The sequence below is a fragment of the Ptychodera flava genome, chromosome 4 (genome assembly GCF_041260155.1).
Source record: "Ptychodera flava strain L36383 chromosome 4, AS_Pfla_20210202, whole genome shotgun sequence".
Taxonomy (NCBI): Eukaryota; Metazoa; Hemichordata; class Enteropneusta; family Ptychoderidae; genus Ptychodera; species Ptychodera flava.
In genome coordinates, this window is record NC_091931.1 from 48,482,139 (window position 1) to 48,499,476 (window position 17,338).

At 34.5% G+C, this 17,338-nt stretch overlaps 1 protein-coding gene across 2 annotated transcripts in view; it reads right to left on the bottom strand.

Annotated features, from left to right (window-relative positions):
• Nucleotides 1–5,276: 5,276 nt before the first annotated feature.
• The window catches only part of LOC139132029 (cGMP-dependent 3',5'-cyclic phosphodiesterase-like), a 48,146-nt gene continuing 36,084 nt past the window's right edge, over nt 5,277–17,338 (bottom strand). The window contains exons 27-31 of one of the 2 annotated variants that reach the window (XM_070698400.1): nt 14,407–14,506; nt 13,915–14,027; nt 12,659–12,696; nt 11,862–11,968; nt 5,277–10,620 (exon numbers count right to left, since the gene is read on the bottom strand). In XM_070698400.1, coding sequence (XP_070554501.1) covers nt 11,941–11,968; nt 12,659–12,696; nt 13,915–14,027; nt 14,407–14,506 — 279 coding nt within the window. In that variant the 3' untranslated portion in view covers nt 5,277–10,620; nt 11,862–11,940. The remainder of the gene's footprint in view (nt 10,621–11,861; nt 11,969–12,658; nt 12,697–13,914; nt 14,028–14,406; nt 14,507–17,338) is intronic. The other variant, XM_070698399.1, reaches the window with a different exon arrangement.

The window sequence follows — 17,338 nt, forward strand, 5'->3', positions numbered from 1 at the left end:
GCTTGTACCATTTTTACCAAAAGATGCAGATTTTTAAATTATAAACGCACGAAAATGCATTCATAATACAGGGCTTAAAACCTGACAACATATCAGTTAGTTTCGCCATAGACTCTATGGATATGGTTTCGCCCGATTCCTATGCACCTGCATCCTGAGGTACAGAATAAAGGAATTCATTGACACCTTTGCGGTCTTTGAATAAAAACCATTAGCATTTTCTTGATGACGTAAAGAGATAAACACGTCACTCCATGATCAAATTCTCTGTCGATGATCAAATTGTAAGTGAATGTCACACTATGAAATCGGTAAACTGACTCCCGAATGTCTGATGATTTTATACGAGTGTCACCTAAATTAAAAAAAGTCACAAGCAATTGCATTATATTAAACAAAATCAGTACTCTCTTTCTTTTGTTCTAAGGAAGTAACACGCAAGCTAATGAATCTTGAAATCTTCATTGTATTCCAAAGTAAAAGTAATAGGGAGAAACAACTGGCACGGTATATCTGCAATGCAATAATTTCCAATCAGATTAATCAGTAAAATGCCGGGAAAATGATCATAAAGATATTTTTGTGGTATTTCTCATAGGAAGGGAAGCAATTTTGACCATTTTTGTCTTGCCCAAATTATCATTTTACACGCGCGGCACTCAAGTTTACACGTACGAAAAGCCAGTTTCGATGATGTTTAGGGTAATGAAGAACTGATTTTAAAAAACACGATTGCGACATGGACTGATTTTCAAACTTGCAGTCGTTTTCATTTCTACAATTATGACGATACGACCACATTAATCTCCTTGCTGAATATTAACATTAGAAGCAAACCACGGTTTTGTAGAGGGTAGCGATTGAACCATCATAAAACGCCACAAACTCCATGCATTGGGGCATTGGTACCGCCATGATTGGGGTAATGAATTTGTGCATATATAAATGTAGCACCGCCGTCATGTTGGGCCCGAGTTTCAAGCTAATATGTAAAAGCGACGAAAATAAAATCAAAATAAACCGGAATAAACACGTCTGTGAAATGAATTCTGAGAATATTCGGTACCAAGTGACCAACGGAATTATCTTAGACTCTCTTCAAAACGCATAAACAGAGTCGCAGTGAACTGATTGACTGCAATTACGTTAGCGCAGCATAACTCGAGACGGCAGTTGCAGTACATAAATTGGCACCACATTAGCAGCTCTTCGACAACCATTTCAACAATGAGCCAAATTGTGTTAGCATCGAATAATACTGATCACAAATCAAATTCAGCAAATAGTTCTTCTACTAGCGAAGTTCAAATTGACACCGTACCGTAGACTAATTTTTTCTAGAATCTATGTTTATAGGAAGGATACACTTTATTGTATACAGTTTTCTTGAAAGGTTTCTGTCACCCTAAATTGTTCAGTGTCCACCCTGCAAAAGGTCCGCAGATTCATGGCAAAAGTTCTGACTTCATTTTCGAGAAAAAGCAAACGGAAATAACCGTCTTTAAGGGACTACTGGTCAGTTTCTTCAGAAGATTCATGGGGGTAACCCAGTTTTTTTGTTTTGTTTTTTTTTACTTTGGTGATGGGGGTCACCATGTTTTTGAAATGCTCAATGGCGGGAGAGTGGGGGGGGGGGGGTGGCAGTGTGTTTTTGTTAAAGCTCATACTTGCACTGCATTGTACCAGCCACGAATTACATAATTCAGTTGCAGTTTTGGCGCGGCCTTTGAGCGCGTAACTTTAATACCGGAGATACATATATCTGAGATATATGGATGTATGCAAATTGAAAGTCTGTTTTGCGAAGTATCATACCAGCCACAACTTGCATCATTCAGTTTCAGATTTCAGCGCGCCAATCGGATGCATAACTTGAATATATCAGAGATGTATATATGAGATATCTGGATGTTTTCAAATTGAAAGTCTGTTTAGCAAAGAGTACTAAACTTTATGAAATCTGTAGTTCATTAGACTTGGTTCAAGTCGGTGAATTAAAAAAAATCATTTAAAATAGTTTCTCTTGTGTCTCTCCTATTTTTTACAAACCTATTCCGAGTTTGGAAGCCCATGCGAGGTTTTCCCAGCCATTGAATGCATTACCTTTGAGTCTGCGCAGTGTAGTGAGTTAGCTTCTGCCGTATTCGGTGAAACTCCCTGTATAGCGTTCACCCCACTCATAGCGTCCACTCCACTCACGCGCGCGTTTCACATGAAAGCAAAATACAAATCGTTGCGTTCACTCCACTCAAACATTCACAAATCACAGACTTGAACCAAGTCTAGTAGTTCATATACAAAACATGACAACCTGATCCTTTTCTGTTTTCTCTAGCTCTATGAGAACTTAGTATGACAAAGCAACATTTCACAATACATTGATATCACTGTATCAATGTATTGTGAAATGTTGCTTTGTCATACTGAGTTCTCATAGAGAAATTATCAGTGATACAGTGACAATGTCTTGTGAAATGTTGCTTTGTCATACTGAGTTCTCATAGAGAAAACAGTAAAGGATCAGGTTACATGCTTTGTATATGAACTACAGATTTCATAAAGTTTTAGACAGAGAACAATGACAATTCTCATTATTGCAACTATTTTTCTTCATGTGACAGGTTTTCAAATAAAAGGTATTTTTATTGTGTAAAATGATATTTAACAAAAGGCACTTTTTGTTATTATTAGGTGTGCCTTTACAGATTCAGTGATAAAAGAAAAGTTCTCTCAGACACTGTGCTCATCAAGTTTGGCTACAACTTATAAAAATAACTCTCTAGGGCTTCTAGGGCTTTGAAAGAGCAAAAAAAGCCTATTTGCTCCTGTCCATTACTTTGGTATAGGTATGATAGTTTCTTTTATAAAGTTTCTGAACCTGTCACTAAAAAGGTAACAGGGAAAACCAAAAATCATATTCAATACCTTGGAAGCTAGTACAAGGTCAACTATTAAAGGACGGTTTCAGAGAACAGAAATAATGTATTGTCACTGAAAATAAACTTTATACCTAAATTAGCATGAAAACACAAGAGTTAAATTTAGTTCTCCCTTAGGAAGAGTAGCTATAATTTATTACAATACAACTTTTTCATTATTGTTTTGTTCTGTAATATCAACTACAGTGTCATATATTTTCCTCTGTAGAGGTCCACCATGATGGTGAAAGGGTTAAGGTACATTGCAATGCCTAGTGTTAAGTTTGTTTAAATAGCCGCATGTGTATGGACAAAAAAGAGAATTTTTAATCTGCACCAAAATCCATGTATTGACAATTTATTTACCTTGAATAATACCAATTTAATATTGGACGTATATATCTATTTTATACACATTTATGCTGTGTTGACAAACTGAATTTCTGTTGTTATATACAGAATAAAAGTCATGAAAAATTGTCAAAAGATATGGCTAGTATCCCTTGAATATTATGCTTTACCCACAAATGAGGAAAAACAGACTTTCAGTGAGCCAAGCATGGGTTCATAAACACTTAACATGATAGCTGGCAACAGCCTAAATACCCACTGAAGTTTTTGATTTACTGCTGTTCTCTCTTTGATATTAGTGATTGACATCAATTTATGTACAACAGTTCTGGACATCTGGTTATGCACAGAAAGTGTGAAATACATTCACAGCTCATTCAAAATACTGTCCTTACACTTTACAAAATTGAAAGTTTGATATTTACTACAACTGACGTGTTAAGAATATCACCAAAACAGAATAACTGAATGTTTAAAATATAATTACATGTAGTCACCTTTTGTTTACCTTTGTTCAGCCAAAGAACCTGACCAGTCCCTAACATTTGACCACAAACTCAAAACATAGAGACATGCATGTTCAATATGACAGTGGACAGAATGGTGCACTTGATGTCCATAAACCTCACTGTACTGCATTGTACTGTAGACCTGCGCCTATTTCCTGTTTTGTACACCAATTGGCATATCTTATTGATACCAAAACTGTAAACTGTTAAAAAATTGTGGTTGTCCCCGTCTGTTCTCTCTGTAGGGAGGCCTAGGAGGTTTGTCATTTGACTATCGGCCTCTGTAGTGTTTCATCATGTGCTATGATAGGTATTCTAAGCAAATCTATCATTGGTTGATTCATGAACGCCAAACAGATAAAAGGTTAATGCCATTTTCTTGAAGTTGTGGGTAGCAGTGAATTGATAACAACAAACTCACGAGCACATTTAGTGTTCAAAGATGTTTTGCAATACATTGGATTATGAAGCTCATTAACTACTTTGACAACGTTCAGCATTCAAAGTTGGAAGAAGCTATTGAGCTTGCAGTGTTGAAGTTTCGTTGCAGTGCAGACTTCTTGTTCTCAATGATTTGCAAATATATTAAAAATAAAGATATTCACCAATAGGATACAAAGCTCAATTTTTTATCAGAATGGAGAAAAGCCCTGCTGAGTCCTAAATCTGTTTCACAGAAGAAAGTTTAAGTAATCATAAATGCGCATTGATGGAATGAGTTTACTCTGTGTACCATACATGGGTAGTCCACTATAATTGTTGTGTTTTAATTAACACCCAGCGATGGTATACCGCGAGATTTTGACCAGTTCATGGCATGAACGAGCGATAGCGAGTGCATATATGAAGTGAACTGGTCAAAATTGAGTGGTATACCTTCACTGGGTGTGCTTTATTGCTTAATTATTGCATCAGAAAACTACTTGACTTAACCTTTTGCACCCTGACCCCCTGGTACTCTATGACGTCATCGGACATTTCTGTCCGAGCCGGGTTCAAAGGGTTAATGGAATAAAAAGGATGAGCGAGCGGTCTTCTCCAGACTCAGTACGCCCAAAAGATCACATGACGTCGGTACAAAAAAATTAAAAAAAATGCATATTTCTATGCATGTTTGTGCAAGTTGTTTTATTTGTACCATGGTCTATTTGAATTCCCCGTTTAACCCATTACATGGAGAACCTCACCAGTCCGTGGGACTGCCATTGCCCGGAATAAAATAAGATCAAATTCCTTTGCAACAATGGGCATGGGACAGCATCCTGCATGTGAAAGATCATCACAAGCCACTACAGATCACATAGCAATCATTATTTTTACTGCAGTTTTCTGCTTTTTGGCAGTGTGACTTTCAGGAATTTCAGAATGCCAGCAAACAAAGCTAGCATTCTCAGTGTGTCAACATCATCAAACTATAATATAAATGAGACGATCATACTTTCCTGTCAACAGGGATTTGGGTAAGGTCTGATGCACTGTCAATTTTTACAGTCGATATAACATTATCATCATCATTATTAAGTTTTATTTACATTTGAAAATTTACCAGTGTCATCATGATACACTCACATATATACATATACACAGAGAAGTGTAAGATGTAATTGATAATAGTTTCAGAAAACAAGGTAAGCAGAAATGCAAGCTATCAATATATTGATGCAATATTGTTGACAAGAACTGCTAGTCTGGGCTAAAATTTAGTTGTCAACGATAATAACACTACAAATATACAGACTGTGTTGACAATTTGAGCACTCTTTTGTCATTTTTACACTAGGAACAAATATTTCACAAACGGTACAAAATGATAGAAAATACATCAAAAGTCACCACTAATGAAACTTTAAAGAACACAAAGAGACATTTTGTATGTTCACTTGAAATCTATATTTTAATAGTTCATCAACATTAAAATACGATTGTTGGCATCGCAAAACTAAATTAATTAAGTTTATCTCATTAAAATAACTGGTATATGTCTGAACTTTGATAACAATAATCCTTGAAAAATTTTAACATGAAAAAGTTTAAACTCAGACAGTGCAAGATATAATGCAAGGTTGCATTGAATGCATTAGAAATTTACATAAAAGAAACAACTGCTGGATCTTTTGATATTCTTCTTGTTTTATAAAATGAAATCATTTTCTAAATCACCTCCCAAAGATATGTTGAAATTAAAAGTGTGCGACTAGTTCATGCAATGTTATTGTCCATATATGATCTCTGAGTGTTTGATTATGAATTGCACACATTACACATCTACAGACTAGTTTGACAACTTGAACACCACGATTTGGGAGTTGATAAAGAAACTGCATTTTACAAAGTTAACAGAACAAAAATACAGCAAAGTACATCAAATTTTACCGCTGATGGAGCTTGTACTGAGACACATCCAATTTTACATTAAGTTTCAATTTAAAGCAACTGTGTCACGAGTGTATGATTACAAGCCATTGTGTTTGAATCTGGAAGATTATGATGATCCGTAACTCAAGTCCTGTTCCATATAGCCTGATGTACATGTCATTCTGTGCATCTCAATATTTTACCACTTCTAAATTGAAATTTGAGATTGAGAAGGGAGTAATCTGATGTGGGCAAAGGCTGAATTCATTGCCTTTGTTTACTGACTGCTATACATGTACAGGATGATTGCCTCTCTTGAGGATGCAACATGATAACAGTACTCAAATGTCGAAACAGAGATCAAATGAAGCCAATTTCTACATCCGATTTCATCATTACACAGTAGATGTATCTATATTTAACAGAAGCTATAGATATCATATGTCGTTACTGTATTATGGTAGTACATGCCTTGAAATTGAAAGACTTTTGCTGAAACTTTATTCACTGAAACATTCGACCAACCTCTTACCAAATCAAGAATAAAAATCAGGGGCACAGAGGAAAGTTGGTTGTTGAGAACAAATTACCCGACATTTTCTACTATTTGAAATTCAATATGCCCCATCCCTGTGTTAACTCTGCGCGGAAAAAAGTAAAATTTGTGATTTTTGAAAATCTATGACGCTGAAAATCTTTCTTGCTCCAAGAGCTTTAAAATGAGCTCCCACAAGTGGTAGATCAGGAAAGAATTATAAAACATTGAGATTCCGCAAATATCTGTCCAAGAGGTGAAAAAAGCATTATAAACTGAATGAGCTGTAAATACTTGTAAATTAAGACAGTTTTAGAATTTAGTTTCCTCTCACTGCAACTTCCATGTCAGGTGCCAATGAAGTGCTAAAGTGTTGACTGATCATCTACATTGCCGTTCAGTATCATTCCTTGATAGAATTATCTTATCTGAGCTTCCTGTGTCTAAAAGATGGGATGCAGATCCATGGATAGGCTTCACACTGACTTTACATTTGCAGTAGAGAATTCTGAAAGAAGCAATGTGCAACTAACCACACAAAATGGCAAAAATATGCTTACCTGAGATGCATTTGTTATATATTAGTTATGCGCAGCCAATAATAACTTTTGATTCGCAAAAATCTTTGGGTCTGAATTTTAAATATGGCCATCAGTAGAGGGACCCTTGAGTTGTGAGAACAGGGAAGCTATGATTCCTGATTTAAAATTTAAATATCCACCCGGTGCATTATGGTCACGAAATGCTTTCACAATATGATAAATGATATAGTCTGGAAGTGCTTAATCCTGTAAAGTCAGAAAGATGCATGTTTACTGGAACAGGGATATATGGGTACATCAAATATGTGCACCACTGCAATTTAAGAGATATGTTGTTTTAGTTTTAGAGGTATTTGTTGCAGGGGGTTGGAGATGAAAAAATAACTGTAACAGTGTCTTAAAGGTGGCATATACAAATTCAAAGATGTGCAAAAAGTAAACTATGTACATGATACAGAAAATAAACAGTGAATTATTTTTTTCCTATTTTTGAAATGTTGTGGGAATTTAAGAAAGATGTCTATGCTGTACATTATGACCATAAATATGTCTTTTAGAAAACTAGTTGTTGAAAGGCAATTTAACAAGTATTGCTGCTTTATACAAACTTGAACAAGGAATAATGTGACATTTAACAGAATACACTACTGGACGTTTTTATAATATTTTCACTCAAATAATGTCCTTCATACTCTCACATACCTTTACTATCGACAAAACACGGTAACAACTTCAAGAATTTAACCCCAAAAGTTATATAGACATATTATTTGCCCTTTGTTTTGAAAAAATCAAGACATACAAATAAAATGTAATCATAACTAAGTGATCTGAAATAAATTTGCTCCATGCTAAAGGTTCATTTCCCAAGATTAAAGTTAAAAACCAAGTATGGTAAATGATATTTAAAAGTGACACAGTTGACATAGTACTATCTTAGATAAATAAATATTGAAGTACATCTATATCATGAACAAAAACTCTATAAATTAAAATATTTATATTTGATTCAGCATGAAAGGATGATTTAGGCTATCCAGCGACAATCTTACAATATAATGGGCACTGGTAGACCTATGGGCCTGAAGGACAACAGCAACTATTCCTCGCCATTCATACCACTTATGTACACTTTCCAAGGTGAAACAAGATATTCTTTCCGATTAAATGGGAGATTTTCATTAATGTCCATCATTTCCTGACGTCGCATTCCAACAGACCACTGATATTGTTCAAGATGTGTCAGGAGATATGAAAGCTCAATGAATCACATAAGTATTACTTTACTTGTTACTGTTCATGTCTCTGTTCACCTCCTACTTTCATTGTACAAACATTCATTTGTGCACAACCACTCTAACACAGCAGTAACCAGTAAGATTACATTACAACAACACATATAATTACATGCCTTGAATGATTAAGATTTCATTAACAAACTTTTTCTTTCGAAAACAATAATGATATTAAATTATTACAGACAGTATTTGCTTGCATTGACACCATTACACAAACAAGAATGTTTTAGTGCCCTCTATGCACAATTCTGCAATGCTTTTGTTTGTCAATTTAGCTCAAGTCCCTGGAGTTACTGGTAATCCTCATTAATCTCTCTCCTTCATAGTGAATTGAACTGTCATTATTCATTAAGTTCAGTTTCAGCACTTTGATTTGGTGACACTGCGTAGTATTCTAATGACAAACAGTATTGACTGATTTCAGTTTCTGGAAAATATTTCACTGATACTTAATAGAGAGCTCCTGAATTTGAAAACACTCGGTTGTCAAAATTAACAAATCTTACATGACAATAGTCCCCCTAGATTGCACTGTTGTTTTTCATTGTGACTTTGATAGTGACAATTTTATGCCACTTGCTTCAGAATTCATTTGAAAATTTTGGTTGTGTGGCCTACAGAAATGTTAGGATATATCAAAACATGGACTAACTGAAGACAAAAAACTGAAGACTGATGAATCGGAAAGAAATATACTAAAAGTACATTACAAGAGATTGCTACTTCTGGGAATTGTGGACAGACGACATTTTTTCAAACTAATGGGTAAGATTAGCTAGAAGCATATCCACCATTAACTGTGTATCTGTATTTATAAACACATTATGTCATTTCACTGAACAGCTAGACACCATAATGGGCAGCACAATTACATAAAATGAGAGAGGGTCACACGGAAGTTCATAAAAAATTGCTTGATAAATTAATCCTATCCAGGGAAAGCATAACCAATGTACACAAGATGTGGTTGGACTCCGTTGTAAAAGACTGAAAGACCGAGTATCACAGCTATCCACAGTACTGTAACAAAATATTCTATCTGTACAATCAAAAACAATTCTAAAACATACTGCTGTGCTATATCCAGACCATACAACCACATTCAGCAACAATATACAGAAGCTTCCTTTACAATACAACATTTTTATAAACATATTTACAATTTTACCCCAAAATAAGAATATTCCCTAAACACAGTTCCGGAAAAATTTCCAGTCAAGGTAACTTGCTCTGATTGAGGTGAATCACTCTTTAAATCTATTATGAATTTTAGAAATATGGTAAGCTCAGTTATAACAAAATTACTTTTCTGACAGCAAATGCAAATTCCTGTAATTATAATGACATGTTAACATGAGCAAATGATTTGACAATACTGGTAATTAAACTCAACTTTTCCTTTCAACATCAGATGTTGGCATTTCTATTTTCTTTGTTGATTTTTTCGCTTGGCAATGAGGTTTTCACTCAAGATGTTAATTGTTTTTTGCCTGTTCAAATGGGCAGACATACTACCACACCCAGAATCTACTGACCATATCTCTTGTGAGTTCACACATGTGACCTTTGCCTATAATTTATCACAGTTTATCTTGAATATGTCGGGCAACATAAATAATCTCATGAGATGAGAGATTAATGTTATGACTTATGAGACTGATTTAATTCTGAGATGACTTTTCCTATCTTTTTGTGTTGTGGTTGAGAATGGATTCCTGTTGATCACAAAAATCACTGACTTCACAGTGAACTCGCCTTTGTATGAGGTATATTTTCTATAAACAACATGTTCAAAAATTGCTTCAAGGTAGGTCTGTGTTTCACTTTACTTTTACTTTGCTACCTGTACTTTGCTAATTACATTGTATTACTTATGGCAATTAATTTCCACCATTGACATCACCGCCCTCCTCAGCTTTCTCTTTCTCTCCATTCTTCAGATCTTCAATGCCCTTTTCAACACTTTCAAGTTTGAGTCTAAAGAAATCAAGTGAATTAGTGCTGCTTAGTTTCCTTCTCTGTGTTTCTTTCTTCACATGCGTCCACATGGCCTTATTAGCTACTACAGCATCGTCCAACACCTTGGCTTCTGGTATGATCTTTGCAAGCAGTCTAGTAAAGGACAAGAAAACAACCTTAGTTCTTCACTCTTCTAATAGAATGACACATTTCCTATCTCAATTGCACCACTTAACAGAAATAGTCTGAAAACTGACACCTGAAATCTCCTAACAGAGGACATTGGATGATGACTGAGGCCATTCACTGATAGCCACTGATGGTTTCTGTCCCTTGGACAGCTGGATTCTTTCAGTATAAAATTTTTGAGAACAAATGAGACTGCACTTTATCAAAACACTCTAAAGAAGTGAAATGTGTAAAAAAAATTTCTGACTGTAATGCAATAAAAACAACACTTTATAGTATTATACAACCTGTCTTCGGAGTTAAGAATCTTCCCTTATTAAACAAAACATTGTAGGAAGATAAATGTCTCTATAGCTCTGTAATTTGTCATAAATCCATTCTAGGCCACTTCATAATTTTGTGGTTCAAAAAATATTCAACAAAAACATTGCCATCAACACAATTACAACTTATTTTTTGAAGAATGCTCGCCTCAACAATTTACGTACCGATACACTACTGGATATGTTAAGCTAATTTCCTCATACAATTGAGTTAATTCCACATGTATTGGTCAAAATCCATGTTTCTTTGCTTTTTTAAAGATAAACTAACTACTGTATGATTAAAGTAAGACATAAATTGATGATTTCTTGGAAAAATACACTTACATTTTACACACAGTATGAAGAAGACTTTTTTAGGTAAATGAAGACTGTGATCAAAGGGTCACATTAATCAGTTTTTGTAATGCAGCAAGAAAATATCTAACTTCTTAAAATGAAAAAAAAAATGAAAACCCAGTATTGGAAAATTGTTCCTTTTTGTTAGAGGTATTTCATTTACTAACTAAACATTAGAATAGCCTTGATCTACAAAAAAATGCATGCTAGACTACTGAGGGCGCTGTTCTGACAGTTTTGGATCAGTCACAGTGTGCATTTTCTTGTAACTTTCCTGTAACTGAACATTAATAAAAATTTTATAACTATCAAATTATCATCTTGAAAATTTCTTGGAATTAAACAGAACTTCAAAATCTGTTTTTTTACGACAAATAGGCATATATTTTCTGGATTTAATACTGATAAACATCACATAAATTTTCTGTACACACACACCTCTCACTCTCTCTTTACCAGAAATTTTACAAGAGCAGAACATTAAAATGTTAGATAAAGAACCTGGGAGTGAAAATGCATATTTACATAACATAAGTGACTTACTGAAAGACTGGATGTGCAATGTGATTCAAGAAACTGAGTTGTAACTCTGGAATACATGCTTTTTCACGGTCCATCATCTCTAATGGCCGACATCCCATCGCCTTCTCCTGCAAATGGATTTTAAGAGTAAAAATGAAAAAATGTAACAAAATGTGACATGTTTTGGCATGTCATGCTTTCTATCATTGGCTACACAAGTCAGAACATTGTAAACCCTCCCAGATAACCATTGTCATGAGGTAAGTGAATAGTTAACACCTGTCCACTGAGTCTCCCTTTATTTACTATGCTCCCCCCTATGTTTAGCTATGATAGATGCTTGCACATTTGAGACATATCAGTGTTTTAAATTGAGCATCATTGCTCCAATACTGGTCAGTCTCAACAGAACGCTGACCCCAACCAGGTAGCTCTGCATTCAAGTCTTGCTTAATTAATTAATAATGAAACTGTTGGTGCTTTGTCACAATTTGCACAAAAGCTGAATAAGAATATTCAACACAAACCTGGAAGACTTTCTTAGAAGTGTTTTCACCAAAAATGAAAAAGCGACAAACCACATTAAAAATAGAATTTTGATGATATCATTCAGAAAATTTAATTTATCAAAAAGTAATCTGACTGATAGTTCCTTCGAAATTTTAAGTTTCTTAAACACTTTCTGACTGGGCGAATTTCCCCTACTGTTGTTATAACGTGATCCTGTAAAATTACCATAAAAATACATGGAAAAACTATCACTATCTTCCCTATATCAAAATACAGTCTGCGCATACAAGAAAACAATTCTGTCTTACCAGATCTCCTTGGCTGAAGAATTCTGGTAAATGAGTTCCTGTTGGGAATTAGAAAAAAGTCGCTTGTACAATTTTGTCATTTGATGGAACATTAGATTTTTAAATTCTAACAGAGTAATACTAAAGTCTATTTTATGGACAGATCACAATGTTGATATCTTCCATTGAGAACAATTGCCATGACAAATGATCTGATAGCTGCCTGACAGAGTAAATGTTGCAAATACACTGTGTGACCTTTAAATGGAAACTAGTATTTGAGATGTCTGTGTAAAACACCTAAAAGGAATTGAAGATGTAACCTGGGAATATCCTCTCTACAAACAATTTTACCGTCAGACACGTCACATGCATGAAGAAAATATTTTGTAAAGAGAAACTGGATCACAAAAATTATTTACAGCAGGATTTGACGACAGAAAATTTGGTATTCTATTTACAACAGGATTCACGCAGGATTCATCACAGAAAATTTGATTGACCTCTCACTAACGTGCAAAAAATACCATTACACACAGAACAAAGTTAAACATGCATAGTCTTCACATCAAGTATTCAGTCAGAGAAGATATACTGTTAAGAAAATTATTGTCTATCAGTCACAGGATGTTAGTCATTTATGAGTGCATATTATATGGCACAATTTTCCATTGTAGAAGTTGAAAAATTCATTTTGTTAGAGATAAATATCATCTTTGTTGTTCACATGTCAGTCTCATTCAAACTCCACCACGAAAATCATCTAATAAAACATACATGTTTTAGGATTTACATCTTATGACAGATGGAACATTCTTTATTCTAAGGCAAATTTTCTGTAATTGTATATATGACCTTAATTGTCCAGCCTTGCTTTGTGCATCCTGGTATGTATATGTATGCTGATGTTGTAATTATGGTACAATTTTCACGCTAAAAAGTCTGGTTTTACTGTATGTTTGCACTTGTAAAAATGATGATTCAAAAAACTGCCATTCTACATCATTTGGTTTACGCTATCAGTTGACGCAATCAGAAAATTCTGCACAGTGCTACACAGTCATGATGAATACAAGTGGGCAGTTTGTCAAGTCATTAGGTTTTGAGTGCCTCAATTTTCATGACAACTCACTCTTGAAAAATTCATTTTAAAGTGAAGCACTGTACTTGCCATGGAGATCACACAAAATTCAAGGAAAACTAATTCGTGGAACATTGCATAGAACAAGAACTTTGCAGATTATGCAAATCACACATTCTGAGTATGTCACACTTACTGCTATCTTCTTAATGGTTTTCCAATTCTTTGTTTGATCAGAGAGATCACAAGATGTCATCAATAAGGAGAGTAGAAGCTTATGACTCTTGGGGTCATCTTTGTTGTATCCCTCTGCAACACAAGATTGCATTTCAGTGTTCAGTTTTCTAACTCTGTGAAGTCTTTCATGCATCAGTTAGCAGTATGGACAGAAGCCATTAAACCAGCTACGCAGATACATACAGCAAAATTGCTATTGATTTTCTGTTCCCATATAGTATTGTCCACTGGTCTATTTATTCCCAGTCATCAATCGTGTACTTATTATATACCCACAGCTTTCAGTGCCCCTTCCTAATTCCATTCTCTCATGTTCAGTCCATCGATATTTGTAGAACTTTAAATGTTCCAAACTACTTTTTTCCAACCTCCCCACCCATGCCTATCTTACTATTACTTTTTCTGATTATACTTTCTGAAACATTCAAACACAAATATGTATGTTGCCTACCATCAGCCATCTTCTGTAAATCTTTGGTAATCCGAAGGTGATGTGCTAAATCTGTTGCTAAAATGATATCCTGCATCAAGTCCAACACCTCTTGATATTCCTACATTTGGAATAAAAGATACAGTGTTTAACAGACTGACATTTGACTTCATCCATCTTTTGATGCATTCTGAGACAGAGTTGGATCTATGTGGAGGGCACCTGGGTCAAAAGCATTGAATTCTTGTGGTATCTCATAGAATTCTAAATATCACACCATTTGGCTCTTCAGTTCATGCCTTACTAATCAATCATGAACCAAATCAAATGAATAAGATTGTTATCCTGTAAATATAATACTGTACTTTTAAAATTTGAAGATTTATTCTGATTTTCATGGAGTATTCACTTGGACAGTGCTGAATATTGTGAATAACCATTAATTGGAGAATTTTCTCCCAGTTAACACTTTACAATTTCATCCATATACAGCCTCAGAATTAACACAGCTAGACTGAGTTAATTAAACTAGAAAACCAAAGTGAAATGCAAATTTTACATCTTTTGACAGCTAGGAGTACAATAAATGAGTCAAGCCAATTATTACTTCTGCACAGAAAATGTTTGAACAGTTCAGCTTTAATCAAAACTGAATGATTATCAACAAGAGTTTTAACACTGTCAGCCATTGAAATGTCTTGTTGAACAGATAACAAATGTGCCTGTGGCTGAACACTCCACATGATTTATGTCTCTAGCATTTATGTTTACATTGTAATACCCCGAGGCTGATGTACCTTTCATAAAATTTAGAATTGAACAATGCATAAGGCACAGTCCATGATTTATTATTGGAACAATGCATTAGGCATCTTCCATGATTTATCATCGGATTACTGTATTTGTAGAGAAAAAGAAAATTCTATGCTGGAATGGAAGGAAAAAAGGTTATCCCTGCTTGTTTGGCCATTCCATACAATAGCACGGAAAGATGAAATCTGACATGAAGAAAATATATTGTAACAGCATGAGCTGTCTGGTGCATTAAAATGATAAATGGCTCAGTCTCACTATATGTTTTCATGAGAACTGCATGCACCACATAAATACATGTACCTGATTTTGTAATATCATGTTATACTGGCAGAAATATGCTGCTGATGTGCAGCGTGCTAGGAGGGTTATATCTGACTATTCACAGCAACTTAGGGAGTCTATTTGTATTATTTAATAGTTATAGTAAGCTTCCGAGATGCTGCACATTAGCCCAAAATATGTTAAGGTAGTATGCACCTTGAAAGTGAAAGGCTTAAACTTTTGCTCAAATTTTCCTCAAGGAATCTTTCAATTTGCATTCACTTTCAAAATTAAGAATAAAAATCAGGAATCTTTCAATTTGCATTCACTTTCAAAATTAAGAATAAAAATCAGGAATCTTTCAATTTGCATTCACTTTCAAAATTAAGAATAAAAATCAGGAATCTTTCAATTTGCATTCACTTTCAAAATTAAGAATAAAAATCAGGAATCTTTCAATTTGCATTCACTTTCAAAATTAAGAAAAAATCAGGAATCTTTCAATTTGCATTCACTTTCAAAATTAAGAATAAAAATCAGGAATCTTTCAATTTGCATTCACTTTCAAAATTAAGAATAAAATCAGGAATCTTTCAATTTGCATTCACTTTCAAAATTAAGAATAAAAATCAGGAATCTTTCAATTTGCATTCACTTTCAAAATTAAGAATAAAAATCAGGAATCTTTCAATTTGCATTCACTTTCAAAATTAAGAATAAAAATCAGGAATCTTTCAATTTGCATTCACTTTCAAAATTAAGAATAAAAATCAGGAATCTTTCAATTTGCATTCACTTTCAAAATTAAGAATAAAAATCGGAGGCCATCATGCAAATTTTAATACTACTAGAGAAACAAATTTAATTATACCTAGATTTACAGGTATTTGAAATTCAAACTAGCCGCCATCCCTGTGTTAACTTTATGGTGAAAAATAAAATGTGTGATTTTCAAAAACTAAGATGGTAGAAGTTTTTCTCACTCAAAGGCCGGGCTTCAAAATGAGCCCAAACAAGGGGTAGATCAGAAAACAACTGGAAAAGTTTGAGAGTCCAAACATTTGTCCCCGAGATGCATTATACCTTAAAGCTATGGAAAATTTGAACAAAAGTTAAGTCTTTCATTTTCAACGGGCATACTACCTTAATAAGGATATATACAGTACATGGTAAAATAGAACATATCTGGGTATTGTTTTTTATTTTTTTCTGGTAACCTGTAATTCCTCGTACAGCTAACTTCATTCTACTTTAATACACAATATTGTGTCAGGTATACACACATTGTGTGCATAGAATCCATGATATATTTACCCAACACAAAGAAGAGAATGTCTCATAAAAGTTATGCCATCTCATTGGGTTTATGTAATGTGTATATAGCGGTCAATTATTTGAAAATTCATTCTCTTGTAACATGGGGTGTCAAGCTTCAACCTCAAGTGTACATGTACCTGCTGTAGTTTTACTTGATTCAGAAAGCATCTATGTTATGACACTGTCTTTTGCGTAAGATAACATCCTGGGTTCCATCTACACAATGTGGATATACTGGACACTGTATCGGTGAGGTAGAGTGAAATCAGTTGTATGAGATCCATGGACTTGGATGATGACATCTGCCTGAGCTAGCATAAGCCTCACTCTACAGTTCATTGTTGTCTCGGCACTGCCTTGTATCATTACAATTCATTGTTTGCAAATGAGACACTCGGTTGAGGCAAAAGGAATAGTTTGGAAGAGAGGGGAGATTTCCTCTATTTCATACATCTTGTTAACCACTTATCACAATGGATTGCTATACAAGGTCGAGTGTCCACTCATATATAAGGAAGTGCTTCAGGACTTCATCAAAGGAGACTGCTGAACGTTTGAA